This window comes from Toxorhynchites rutilus, chromosome 3 (assembly GCF_029784135.1).
Source record: "Toxorhynchites rutilus septentrionalis strain SRP chromosome 3, ASM2978413v1, whole genome shotgun sequence".
Taxonomy (NCBI): domain Eukaryota; kingdom Metazoa; phylum Arthropoda; class Insecta; order Diptera; family Culicidae; genus Toxorhynchites; species Toxorhynchites rutilus.
The window spans coordinates 199,178,096-199,190,480 of record NC_073746.1 but is presented as its reverse complement, the minus strand read 5'-3'; the positions used below and the strand labels follow the sequence as shown (position 1 = coordinate 199,190,480).

General features: G+C 45.6%; 1 protein-coding gene across 1 annotated transcript; it reads right to left on the bottom strand.

Annotated features, from left to right (window-relative positions):
• Positions 1–11,457: 11,457 nt before the first annotated feature.
• LOC129773814 (uncharacterized) lies at positions 11,458–11,883 on the bottom strand. The gene has a single exon (XM_055777466.1). It carries the CDS (start codon positions 11,881–11,883, stop codon positions 11,458–11,460), a length of 426 nt encoding a protein of 141 aa, XP_055633441.1.
• Positions 11,884–12,385: the final 502 nt, after the last annotated feature.

Sequence of the window (12,385 nt, the reverse complement as noted above, 5' to 3'; positions counted from 1 at the left end):
CTCGATATTCAACACCTTTAGCGCTTCCAGAAGTGTCTTTGGGATAATTCCAGTTCCAGAGAGAACGACTAGAACAATTCTTGGGACCTCCCTTAGCCCCCACAGTTCCTTGAGCTCCACGTCCAATGGTCGGTACTTGCAGATTTTGCGACAGTGGGTCTCCTCCAGATTCTGTTTCAGTGGAATAGCGACATCGATGATGGTGACTTTGCGGTCGCTCTTGTCGTAAACCATTATATCTGGGCGGTTGTGGTGGATCGAGAGGTCGGTCAGAACAGTGCGATCCCAGTACAGCTTGAAACGGTCATTTTCCAGGACAGGTGCAGGCAGGTACCGGTAGTTTGGTACGTTGTCTTCCAGTAGAGCACATTGGAGCGCCAGTTGTCGATGAACAATACCGGCCACGTTGTTGTGGCGCTTGGTGTAGGCTGCGTTGGCCAAAACGGGACAGCCTCCCATGATGTGCTCTATGTTTTCACCTGGTTGGTGACACATCCGGCAAATGTCATCAACGTCTTGATGCCAGACGTACCGCCTGCAGTTTCTCGTCGGCATTATCCTGTCCTGGATGGCTATCATGTCGGCTTCTACTACTGAAGAGAGTTCACCACGCGTTAGCCACAAATTTGATGCGGCCTTGTCGACGTGTGGCCGGTCCAGTTGATGGGGGTGGGCACCATGCACTGCCTTCTGCTTCCAAGCTGCAATCTTCTCCTCCACTGTCTGCAGATTGCAGTTTAGTTGGTACTCCGCTTGCGCCAAGTGCAGAGCGCTGTATCCTCTGTCAGCGGCGCAGACAGCTCGGTATAGCGCGTTTTGGTTGGCGCGTTCTGCGAAGTACTCGCGCAGTTGTCGTACCTGGGCAACACACAGTGCAGAAATGTCGACGATTCCAAGTCCCCCTTCTTTGCGTGGTAGTGAAACTCTCTCCAGTGCCGATTGAGGATGGTGCATTCCGGCCTCTTTGAATGCTTTCCTCATCCTCCTCTCAAGGTCCTCTAGGTCAGTTTTGCTCCATTTGACTAGACCAAAACTGAAGGTCTGCAGGGGAACCGCGAATGTGTTGATCACGCGTACCTTGTTCCCCGCGTTGAGGAAAGTCCTCAGGACACAGTTCAGTCGACTCAAGAATTTGTCTCGCAGCTCCGTCTTGATATCGGAGTGGCGAATCCCGGTGAGCTGTCGGAATCCAAGATATTTATAGGATTCGCCACGAACCATGTCTCTTATCAACTCTCCGTCATAGACCTCGTAGCCTCCGGATTCGGTGAGTTGTCCTTTCAGCAGATGGACACAGCGGCACTTGTCGAGGCCAAACTCCATGCAGATGTCCCTGCTTATATCTTCGACAACCCGGATAGCTACACCTAGACGCTGACGTGAATCAGCGTAGACCTTGAGATCGTCCATGTAGAAGGTATGGGTCACTTCTTCGTTGGCGCCGTCCCCATACCTTAACATATAGCCATGACCGTTCCTATTGTGCGTCCTACTGAGGGGGTTCAGTGCCAGACAAAACCAATGCGGGCTGAAAGAGTCGCCTTGGAATATCCCCCTCTTTATCTGCAGCGTTCTAGACTGCAACACATTTTCCCCATCTCTAAGGTGCAGAGACGTACTTCACTGCCTCATCGCATTTTTTATTTTTTTTTATAGATACGTTTATTTCTCGTTTTTGTTTGGTAAAAATTATTCACATAATGTATTCAACCTCGACTTCGAACCTAAATTTTAGTTCATCTATGTCAATCCTACCATTGCTGCTATCAATGAAGGTGGTATATGTCAAGAACAATCTCATTATCAAAATTCGTTCATTCATTGCTTTGGTTGTTTGGGAGAGGAAGGAATTGTAATAGGGAAGGGAGCTCATTTCGTGTAGGTGCCGATTGATCAACAATGCCTTACACTTTATCGCTGGCAATGAAGATTGAGACCGCCATTCTCCCGTCTTCGTGCTAGCTGCTCCATTGGTATGGTTGCACATGCACCACGGAATAGACAGCGTCGCATAATGGTCGTCAGTTTCGCCACGTGTGCTGGCGTTGGATGTCCTCGAGGAAATAAAAATGTTCAACAGCGTTACCTTCTGTGTTAATGATAAATTTCGTGAAGAATGCAGCCATACTAGACGCGGAAAGTTCATCACGAGTAAGTCCCAATTTGTCTTTGCCATACATCGGACCGAATTGGTGAAAATAATCCCGAGTATTTTGACGGTGTTTTCCGTACGAAGCCACGTTGTAGTGATTGGATCGTTTACGCATCCAACGTCTATTGCGATGGTTTTATTCTCATTCAAGCGTGCCCCTGCTGCTTTTTCAAAACGCCGGAACAAAACACGCATCGCATCAAGCTTATCTACACTCGATACAATTGCACTAATGTCGTCAAGTGGTAATTAGGTCTGCTCCACACACGTGCTCTAATCGCTGCAGAGGTGGGTGAAGATAGAGCACGAAAAGATGCATCGAAAGAGGATCTCCTTGTCGGACAGATCGTTGAATTTGGAATGGTGCGGAGAGGTGTCCGTTTATGAGCAAGCGAGACGAAGAGGCTGCTGATACACGAGAGAGCCAATCTACAAGTTCAGGATTGAAGCCCAGAGCTCGCATCGTGGTAAATACGAAACGATGGTCCACACGATCGAAAGCATGATCGAGATCGAAAGAGATCAGCTTGCCTTTTTGTCTGTCCGCTTTCAGCTGAGCAATTTTGTCTTTCAATGCTAGCGTTGCTTGAAGGATATTGCGACTGCCGTTTGAACATTTTTGTGAGCGAGTTAAAATGCTATGAGCTCGAAGCACATTTTCAAGTCGCTGCTTCAAAACACGCGACAGAATTTTGTTGTCGTAATTGACTAAACTAATCGGTCGGTAGGAACGTGCGCTGTCTTCCGAATCTCGTTTCTTAACCAGTACGATCATCCCATCGACGAACTGGGATGGGCAATTTGACCTGATAGCGTCATTGATAACCAGGTTCAGCTCACGATGTATCACATCGGAAGTTCGCATATAAAACTCTTTCGGCAGTCCATCGGGTCCTGGTGATTTTCTCGATGCGCTTGTGCGGATAGCTGAAAATATCTCACTCGTAGTAATTTCATTCATACAGGCTTCGTTTGTATCGTCCCGCTTGGGGATGATTCTCTCGCACTGGAACGGGTGGCCTTCTTCCTCTTCTACATGCCCGGGTGCGTATAGATTTTTAAAATACTCAACCATATGGTTTTGTATCGCAGCAGAATCGCCGATGATTTCATCTCTTTCGTTTCGCAGCCGCTCGATGATAGTTTTTTGGCGCACTCGCTCGCCCAGCTGGTAAGTCGATAGCGACTCACCAGCAACGAAGGTTTCGTTTATACGCACGAACATTTCGGAGAAAGTTCGCTGGTGTGTTAGCATTTTTGCCTTTATCCGATTGATTGTGATGAGCATGGACCGGTTGTTTTAGTAGCCATCGTACGCATGCCGTAGTAACTGATATAGACGTTGGTGTTCGCGATGGAAGTTATCGAAGGCTGTTTTGGACTTCCATCGGAAAAGGACTTTATTTTAGGCTTTGCGCACGACAGCCACCATTCCATCCACGACGGATAATTTCGGCGTTGACGAGTCCAGTGCAGCCACCGTATTTGGAACTCGGTAACATTTTCTACGGTCAGTAGATGCGGACGAAGGGACCAAAATTCACGACTATGTGCTCTGTCGGGGAGGGGAAGGCAAATTCTCGCGGTGACGGCCTTATGATCCGAAAAACAGCACACATGTACAGCTGTTGTTCTCAGCTGTTCTCGGAGACCGTTGCTCACATAAAATCGATCGAGTCTAGACGAGGAGTTATGTGTGATGTAAGTGTATTCCGTCTCTCGTGGACGGAGCCGCTGCCACACATCATGCAGATGTAACTGCTGTACGGTGGCTAAAAAAGCTGGACTCGATTTTTGGACTCGCATCGCATTGACGAATCACCTCCTAAGATGGCGTGATCGGTACGATGCCGAAGGTAGTATGCAATAGTGTTATTGGAGGCCGGCTTTCTTTCAGCACGAAGAACGGAACAAAATGGGGCATATACATTACATAACGTAGTGTTGTGGACACGGAGAGCGAGCAATCTCCCGTCTAGGATTTTTCTCTACATGTGAGAATTTGATGTGTTCTTTTAAAGCGATTGCCGTTCCTCTTCTTGAATTGTCGACATTACAAATAACGTTGTAGCCTGGCAAGAGAAGCTGTTCGTTCCCAACCTCCTGCAAAAACACAATATCCAACTCGGAGGTGCGAACGAACGTGCGAAGGGCGTTTAACTTGGGTTGGTTGGTGATGGTATTAATATTTATCGTTCCGATGTTACAACTGACGTACTCCATTTTATTGAATTTCTTCGTCGGAGATTCTAACGTGTATTGGTTCAGTGAGCTGATATCTTCTCCCAAGTGGCGCATTTTCTTGTCTGGTGGTTGTCTACGCGAGCGCCGGCTGGCGTTCGAGGCTTGAGAAGTTTGTGAGGTGTCTGTTTCGTTGCCATCGGGCCTACGATGCGACGTGATGGCGTTCGGGAATGAAATAGGCGAGAGCTGGATTACAGCTTGTGATGTGGACGGTTTCGTTATTGAAGGTGTAGCGGGAGGTGGCATCGTCTTTTTTTGTTGTGGTGTTGCAGATTGTGTCTCACTTATTCCAAGGAGATTCGGCTTCAGACTCGAGTTATCATGTTGTCCGATATTGAGCGGACTTATTGCTATCCGTTTTGACGAAACTGATGATAGTTTACGGAGGTTCGCTGGTTTGGTGTGTTGAGTTTTAGTCGGGTTTCCCTTCGTTACGCTAGCGTACGATTGATCTGCTGCGAGCTTCTGCACAAGCAGTTTCTTGTTCTGTACACATGGAATGCCAATGTGTACAAATTCGTGGCAGTGTAGGCAAGCTTGCCGCTGCCCCTTATATCTCACCGCAGTTTCTTCTCCCTGAACCGTCACGAGAGAAGGAATGTTCTTCGTGACTACCATGCGAACAATACGAACCCCGGTTTTAACACCACCGAAGTCGCTGTATCGGTCATCCCACAGAAGGTCACGAACAGCGTTGCCAATGTTCCAGTTTAAACTGGATTCTTCCAGTTTTTTTCTTCGATCCAGTCATTCAGTTTAACTCTGAAATCTTCTAGTTTTCTGGAATATCGTCCAGTTTTATCCAGTTTTCCATAAGTGTGCTCTAGTTTTATCCATTTTATATAAAATAAATTTACAATGCTAAATATTGTCTCCCCCTCCATCTACCTATTCCTTGAGCAAATTTTTTTTTACATTTATCGTTCGACCTTGGATCGATCTTTCTTTTCTTACATAGTCAACTCAGTATTGCTTAAAGGGTGTGTCACATCAAATTGCATCACGGAAAAAACGCTGTAGAAATTTAATTTTTAGGAATTATATCTTCAGCTTTCGCTTATAATCAGATAAGAGTGTATAGATCACGTTGGCCATGCTTCACTGTAAATTTTTCGTAAATTTGGAAAAATGTCGTCGAACGAAAAAGAGCGTCGTGAATTAATCCTGCGCACTCATTTCGAGAATCCGGAGTTGTTACATCGGGACATCGGTAAGATGCTGGGAATCGTCCAATCCACGGCCAGCAGAGTACTAAAACGATACTTCGAGAACCTAACCATCGACCGGAAGGTGAAGAACGGCAAAAATGGATGCTCCGTCAGTGAAAAAGATCACAAGCGCGTAGTTAAGCAGTTTAGACGTGATCCGAGAAGTTCGGTCGGGGATGGCGCCAATAAGCTGAATTTGTCAAGTTCATTCGTTCAGCGGACCAAGCAGCGGGAGGGCCTGCGTACATACAAGGTTCAGAAGGCTCCTAACCGCGACGAAAGGCAAAACATGGTGGGGAAGACGCGAGCCCGGAAGCTGTACACCGAAATGCTGACGAAGCCGCATTGCCTGGTAATGGACGACGAAACCTACGTCAAAGCGGACTTTCGTCAGCTGCCGGGCCTGTTGTTCTTCTCCTCAAAGGACAAATTCAGCGTTCTGGAGGAGATTCGCAAGCAGAAACTATCCTAGTTTGCCAAAAAGTACATGGTGTGGCAGGCGATCTGCCTTGCGGAAAGCGGAGCGCCCCCTTCGTGATGACCGGCACGGTAAACGGGCAGGTTTACCTTAAGGAGTGCATACAGAAGCGCTTACTACCACTATTGAAGCAGCACGAGGGCCCGACCATCTTCTGGCCGGATCTCGCTTCGTGCCACTATTCAAAGGACGTGTTGGAGTGGTACGAAGCCAACGGGGTCACCTTCGTGTCAAAGGAAATGAACCCACCCAACGCGCAGGAGCTTCGCCCAATAGATAAATATTGGGCGATTATGAAGCAGGCCCTCCGGAAGAACCCAAAAGTTGTCAAATCGGAGGCGGACTTCAAGAGAAAATGGATTTCTGTTCAAAAAAACTACAACCTGACGTTGTACAGAACCTTATGAACGGTGTAAAGAGGAAGGTGCGAGCATACGGGCTTGGGCTCGAAGTATGAATAAAAAGAAAATGCCAAAAGTTGTTTAATAGTTTTTATTTTACTGTCTAAAATTTTCAAAAGGATCGGTCTACTGGGCGAATTTCTACAGCGTTTTTTCCGCGATGCAATTTGATATGACACACCCTTTATAATTCCGAATTCAATACGGTTAGCGCGCAGTGCGTGTAGTGAAAATATACTGTTTTTCAGTCGTGTTTAATGTACCTCATGGACTTCTGCGACAGGCGAGGTTGTTATTTGGTTCTTCCCATTTCGTTCAATTCATCGGTGTTTTGTCGAAAACGCTAAAACGAAGAGCAAATCGAATACTGGAAACTTAACAAACTACTTCAAAAACAGGCTATCACTCAATTTCTATCTTATTTAACAGCCAACCCAACGTGCTACACTTTGTTTCAATTTATATTATATAAATTTCTGATGTTGTAGATCCTCCAAACCATTCTAAAGTTCAGACCAATTGATCTACCATTTCATTCACGACTGGTACAATGTTCATAGTAAGAAAACTTACTAAAAATAGTTCATAGAGGCTGGCTTTGAGTTTATATGAACATGTTACAGATCCTCCAAATCATTCTAAAGTTCAGAAGGTCATAGAGTCTCCTCTAGCTTTAATTGATATGTATGTAAAACCCAAGTGCCTTGCTTCCGTTTACATCAAATGGATATTAGTTTCTCATGGTCTCACAAAAGAATTTTAGTTCTAAATATCATCAATTTTTTGCATAATCTAATGCATACTTTGCATAAAATGCATATGCACCATAGTGCACATTTTGCAAGAAAGCGTACTAAGCTTATTTTTTAAAATATTTTCTCAAGTAAGAGGTAATATTTAAGGATACCTCATCTTAATCTTCGTACCAAAATTGGGTTTGGACAAGCCTTATATAAAAAGTAAATTACCAATGAATAATACTAAAAAAAATAAGAGAATTAGTTTCTCAATACCAAAACTTGATAATTTCAATATCAAAGTAATACTTGAGCAGTTACAGTTTTATGAACTCTATATAATTACTACACGAAGCTTCAAACAAAATTTTATTTCTTTAGCATTGGAATGGATAAAAATAATAATTTTATATAAATCATAGCCAATCTTCTTAAAATAAAACGGTTCTTCAGGATTCAGTTTTCTTCCAGTTTTTTTGAGAGCAATCTTCCAGTTTTTTGAATAATATTATTGGCAACTCTGGTCACGAACACTTATGACTTCGCCGTACTCGGCGAGAAAATCAGCAATCTGTTCATTAGTGATGCTTTCGGGTAGCTCAAGTAGTTTTACCTCGACCGCGCTGTCCTCCATCGCAATCCGTAATTTGTATGGTTTTCCTTCAAACACGAACTCATGCTTGTTGTCGTGCTGCTCAACTATTTGTTCAGCAAGTTGCAGGTTGTTGACCTTTACGAAGGTACATGCAAGCCGTTTGCTTGGCTGGAGTTGTAGAACGTTTTCACGTGTGAGACCGAGCTCTTTTCCGAAGAACTTATGAATCTCATCATGAGAAGCAGTTTCGGAAACTGCGAGTAATCGACGCGAAACGTATTTTCGCGGCGCGGCATCACGGAATGTGACGTCGCGAAAAGCGTAGATGAAAAGAATGTAGAACGTATTAAATTGTATGTGAACGACTTCCGAAATTTGCTCGTCTAAAAAATCGACTGATCAACTCGGAAGTTGAGCGCTAACTATACACTCATTTATAAATACCATCCAGGCTAAAACTATAGAGTAAAATCATAGGTTTTTCAGTCTATTGTCACCTCTTATACTCATGTCGAAATTCTAGTGTTCTATAAGGTTGTTTCATAATTTCATACCTTCAATGACCTATCGTCTCCTGAGTGTCTGGTAATATGCTGAATAATATATCCATCAACACCTTAATGCTTTCCACACAGAAGAGATGCTCCATCATGCAATGCATGGCTATTGCACCACATCTCGCATGTAGGCTGAAAGAAATATGTTCCGCCATATGGTTAACGCTCTTCACGTATTCCAAACATGAGCGAGCATGTACCATCGTACCATACGTGAAACGTGGCGGAACATAACGGTTGGAATACCACCGTACTCACATTCCAGCACCTCTCATACGGAGGGTTTTTTTTAAAGAGGTGAGGAACGCTCTTTCAGCCTTATCCGGGAAGGGTTAACCCAGGCGTCGAGCGGTGCTCTCCCCCACTAAAATTAAGCCCTCTACTCGTAGCCTCACCCCCCTAGGAACACATTTAGGCGACTACTTCGGGGGCGGCTATGTTCATGCACTTCCCTGTTGTTATTACCCTTTATCTTCCGTTTTTCGTGCCATTCCAATTATACCAACATACGTTCACTCGTCGAGACGTGTACATATTAGGAAATACCCTCCAACATGTCGTGCAACCCATCACGGCCACCCTTGTGGGCTTTCGCTTCTCAACGGAGCGCTGATTAGGTAGTGCCCTCCATTAGACGACTCCTTCCTTGACGCTCGCTCCTTTAAAACGACTCTCGCAGTGTTTATCCATCAAGTCCACGATCAGGCATTGACTACACACGCTTCAGGGTGTCTGGAGCTGGTGAGGGAGTCTTCCAACTTGCTACCTCAGGCAAGTACGACTGTAATGTCGCTTCTTCGCTTCCTGAAATTGGTCCTATTAACAGTGACATGAACCCTGAAGCATCCGTCGATTCTGCTGCTTGTCGGTCACCAATCATCGAAACAGAACATCTTTCATCACCGTCTCCGCTGACTGTTGCTGGGGAATTAACGGTTTACTACCAGAAGGTTCGGGGAATGCGCACAAAAATTGACGACGTTTCCTTGGCCATTTAATCCTGCCATTATGATGTAATTGTGCTAACGGAAACTTGGCTCGACGATAAAATTTTTTCATCACAAGTTTTTGGAGCTATGTACACAGTTCATAGAACTGATCGCAGCAAAGTCAGCAGTCGCACATCACATGGCGGTGGAGTGTTGATTGCTATTTCAAACAATCTCAACGGTTACATCGTTCCCACATCTGTAAATGTTACACTCGAACAGGTTTGGATCAAGGTGAAGCTGCAATACTGCTCATTGAGTATCGGTGCTATTTATTTACCACCTGACCGCAAAAATGATTTAATAAGCGTAGTAATCATATTGAGTCAATTGAAGCGGTCTATTCTCGCCTTGGTGATAATGATCTTGCCTTTTTGCTTGGTGACAACAATCAGTCGGGACTTGTCTAGAACACTTCATAAAACGATTGTCCTTTCGTTGATGCCCTGCAATCCAGTATTTCTGTCACTTGTGCTTCGTTACTAGACGGTTTCAGTTTGCACGGTTTGTCTCAAATCAACCATATTACCAATCAGCATGCACGAATCTTGGATTTCGCCCTGGTGAATGAAGTACGCTCCCACGATATCATCTCGATGAAGAAGCCGAACCGCTCTCCGTTCTTGATTCCAACCATCCTGCTTTGGAGTTGAAAGTCAGTCTCGCACAATCCATCGTACTTGTAAACATTCCGGATGAACCTGGACCTGGATCCGATGAACCTTCCCCGATACGAAGAATTATTAGGACAACTTAACATCTACGCCTCTGAACGATTGCTTCGCCAACGGAACTTTCTGCTTCTAGAGCTCCGAAATACTTTATACAGCCTCCATGACCCTGTGCGATTCATGTCGGCAAGTTTCAATGAAGTCAATGAATACTTCGATTTTGGCTCTACTGCGTCCATATTCAAACACAGACTCACAGAACTGAATAGGGTGAACCACTGACAACGACGATAACAATGGACAAGGGCCCAGATACCAATCAGTTTTATGTTTTTTTATTATCTGTCCACAATTGACGCCTATTATTATTTAATTTTTTTCATATTTGTTTGTGCTGCTTTTTTATACATATATATGTTTTGCATGTGAATGGAAAGAAATTGTGTTTTTAGGCCTTCTCTTTTTGGCTTTTCCCCATCTTAATTCATTAAGTCAACAAAAAGTCAGATGAATAAATATACAAGTAAATAAATAAATGAATCTCAACAGTACCCGTTTACCCGTTGATACCTGTACCGATTGAGAATTACCCTCCGCATTGGCGCGCAACCCGTCACAGCCACCTTCGCGGGATTCAGACGCACTCCTTGGAGAACACTCCGTTGAAACGACCCTCGCAATGTAACACCTTTCATTCCACGATCAGACGTTGTCAGCCTGCATTTTGTTGTACTCCAGACCGCTCACATTCTAGTTTGTCAGTATCCGATTACCCTTCGAGACGTGTACTGATTAGGAATAGTCCTCCAGCTTGACCCGTCACAGCCATCCTGTTTAGATGTGAACCATCGGAAGCGTTCTCCAACATAACGGGCATCCCGTCACAGTCACCCTCGAGTATTTTTCTTCCCAGCGGAGCGTCGATTAGGTAGTGCCCTCTAACATGATGTGCACTCCGTCACAGCTACTCACGTGGGGTACCACCTTTCAGATCAGGCGTTGTCAGCACGCTGGTCGGCCATCCACTTCCGCTGCAGCTCAGACATGATTTGTGTGATTTGTGCGCTGTTCACTGCGTTCCAAGTGCCCTTGTTACGACAAATTTTCTCCACTATATTCCCCACATGAAGGAACGTGATAACGCTGCATTTATGAATGCTTAGCGTTAGCATGTTCCGTGTACCCCATTCAGTGAAACGCTTCAGCAGCCGTTGTAAAGCGCAACAGTCCTCAATACTTCTCTTTGTAGTGAATCTGGGGCATACGGAAACGACGTGCTTTGGTGTTTCCTCCACAGCTCCACACTCCGAAAAAAGAGGTGACATTGCGTGCCCGAACCGATGTAAGTATTGCCTGAAGAAGCCATATTCAGACAGGAACTGCGTTAACCAGATTGATAGTATCGGTATGAGTATGTACGTCTCTCTATCGCTCTCTGCCGTATCCCGTCCCAGCTACCATTTGTCCATCGACTCCGCTCTCATCGTTTTCCGGACACCTCTGATTACTCTCCGCTTGTAGCACTCGCTGTCTTCCGCCAGAGTGATGCATCCCGGCGATTACACGCACGGCTTCTGTAGAAATGGTTCTATAAGCGCTTAAGACTCGCATGGTCATGAACCGGAATGTGCTGTTCAGCTTACTCCGATTTCGGCGAGTTTCCAGAGCCGCCAACCGGGCAGGGCCGCCGTACCTCTGTATCGACGAAAATACGCTTGTCAAGAGGCGCCTCTTGTTGCTGCTTGGACCAAAGCTATTTGACATGATCTTTCCCACCGCGTTGATAAACTTTGCCGCCTTTTCGCATGAATAGTTGATGTGCTGGTTGAAATTTAACCGATCGTCGAACATAACTCCGAGGTATTTCACTTCCCGCCTTGAAATGACGGTATGTCCTTCGACCGAGACTTCTGCCCGCAGCACTGCTTTGCGAGTGCTCACTAACAGCACCTCGATTTTTGGTGTGCCATCTGGAGCTTTACACTGTCCATCCAGCTACCGATCGTGTCTACTGCCTCAGTCACTAACATTTCCACTTTCTAGAGCGTCTCGCTGATCACCGTTGTTACAATGTCGTCGCGAAGCCTACGATCTCCATACTTTTGGGTAACTTCAGCGTTAGTACACCGAATTTACCCGTCGAGACGTGAACCGATTAGGAATTGCCCTCCAACTTGACGCGCAACCCGTCACAGCCACCCTCGCGGGGTTTCTCACCTGTCGAGACGTGAACCGATTAGGAAGCGCCCTCCAACTTGACGCGCGCCCCGTCACAGTCACCCTCGCAGGATTTCTCTTCCCAACGGAGCGCCGATTAGGCAGTGCCCTCCAACCTGACGCGCACTCCGTCACA

Bases quoted from the DNA above. Each gene is read 5' to 3' on its own strand.
- LOC129773814 (XM_055777466.1), bottom strand. From the start codon at position 11,883: ATGTTCGACGATCGGTTAAATTTCAACCAGCACATCAACTATTCATGC.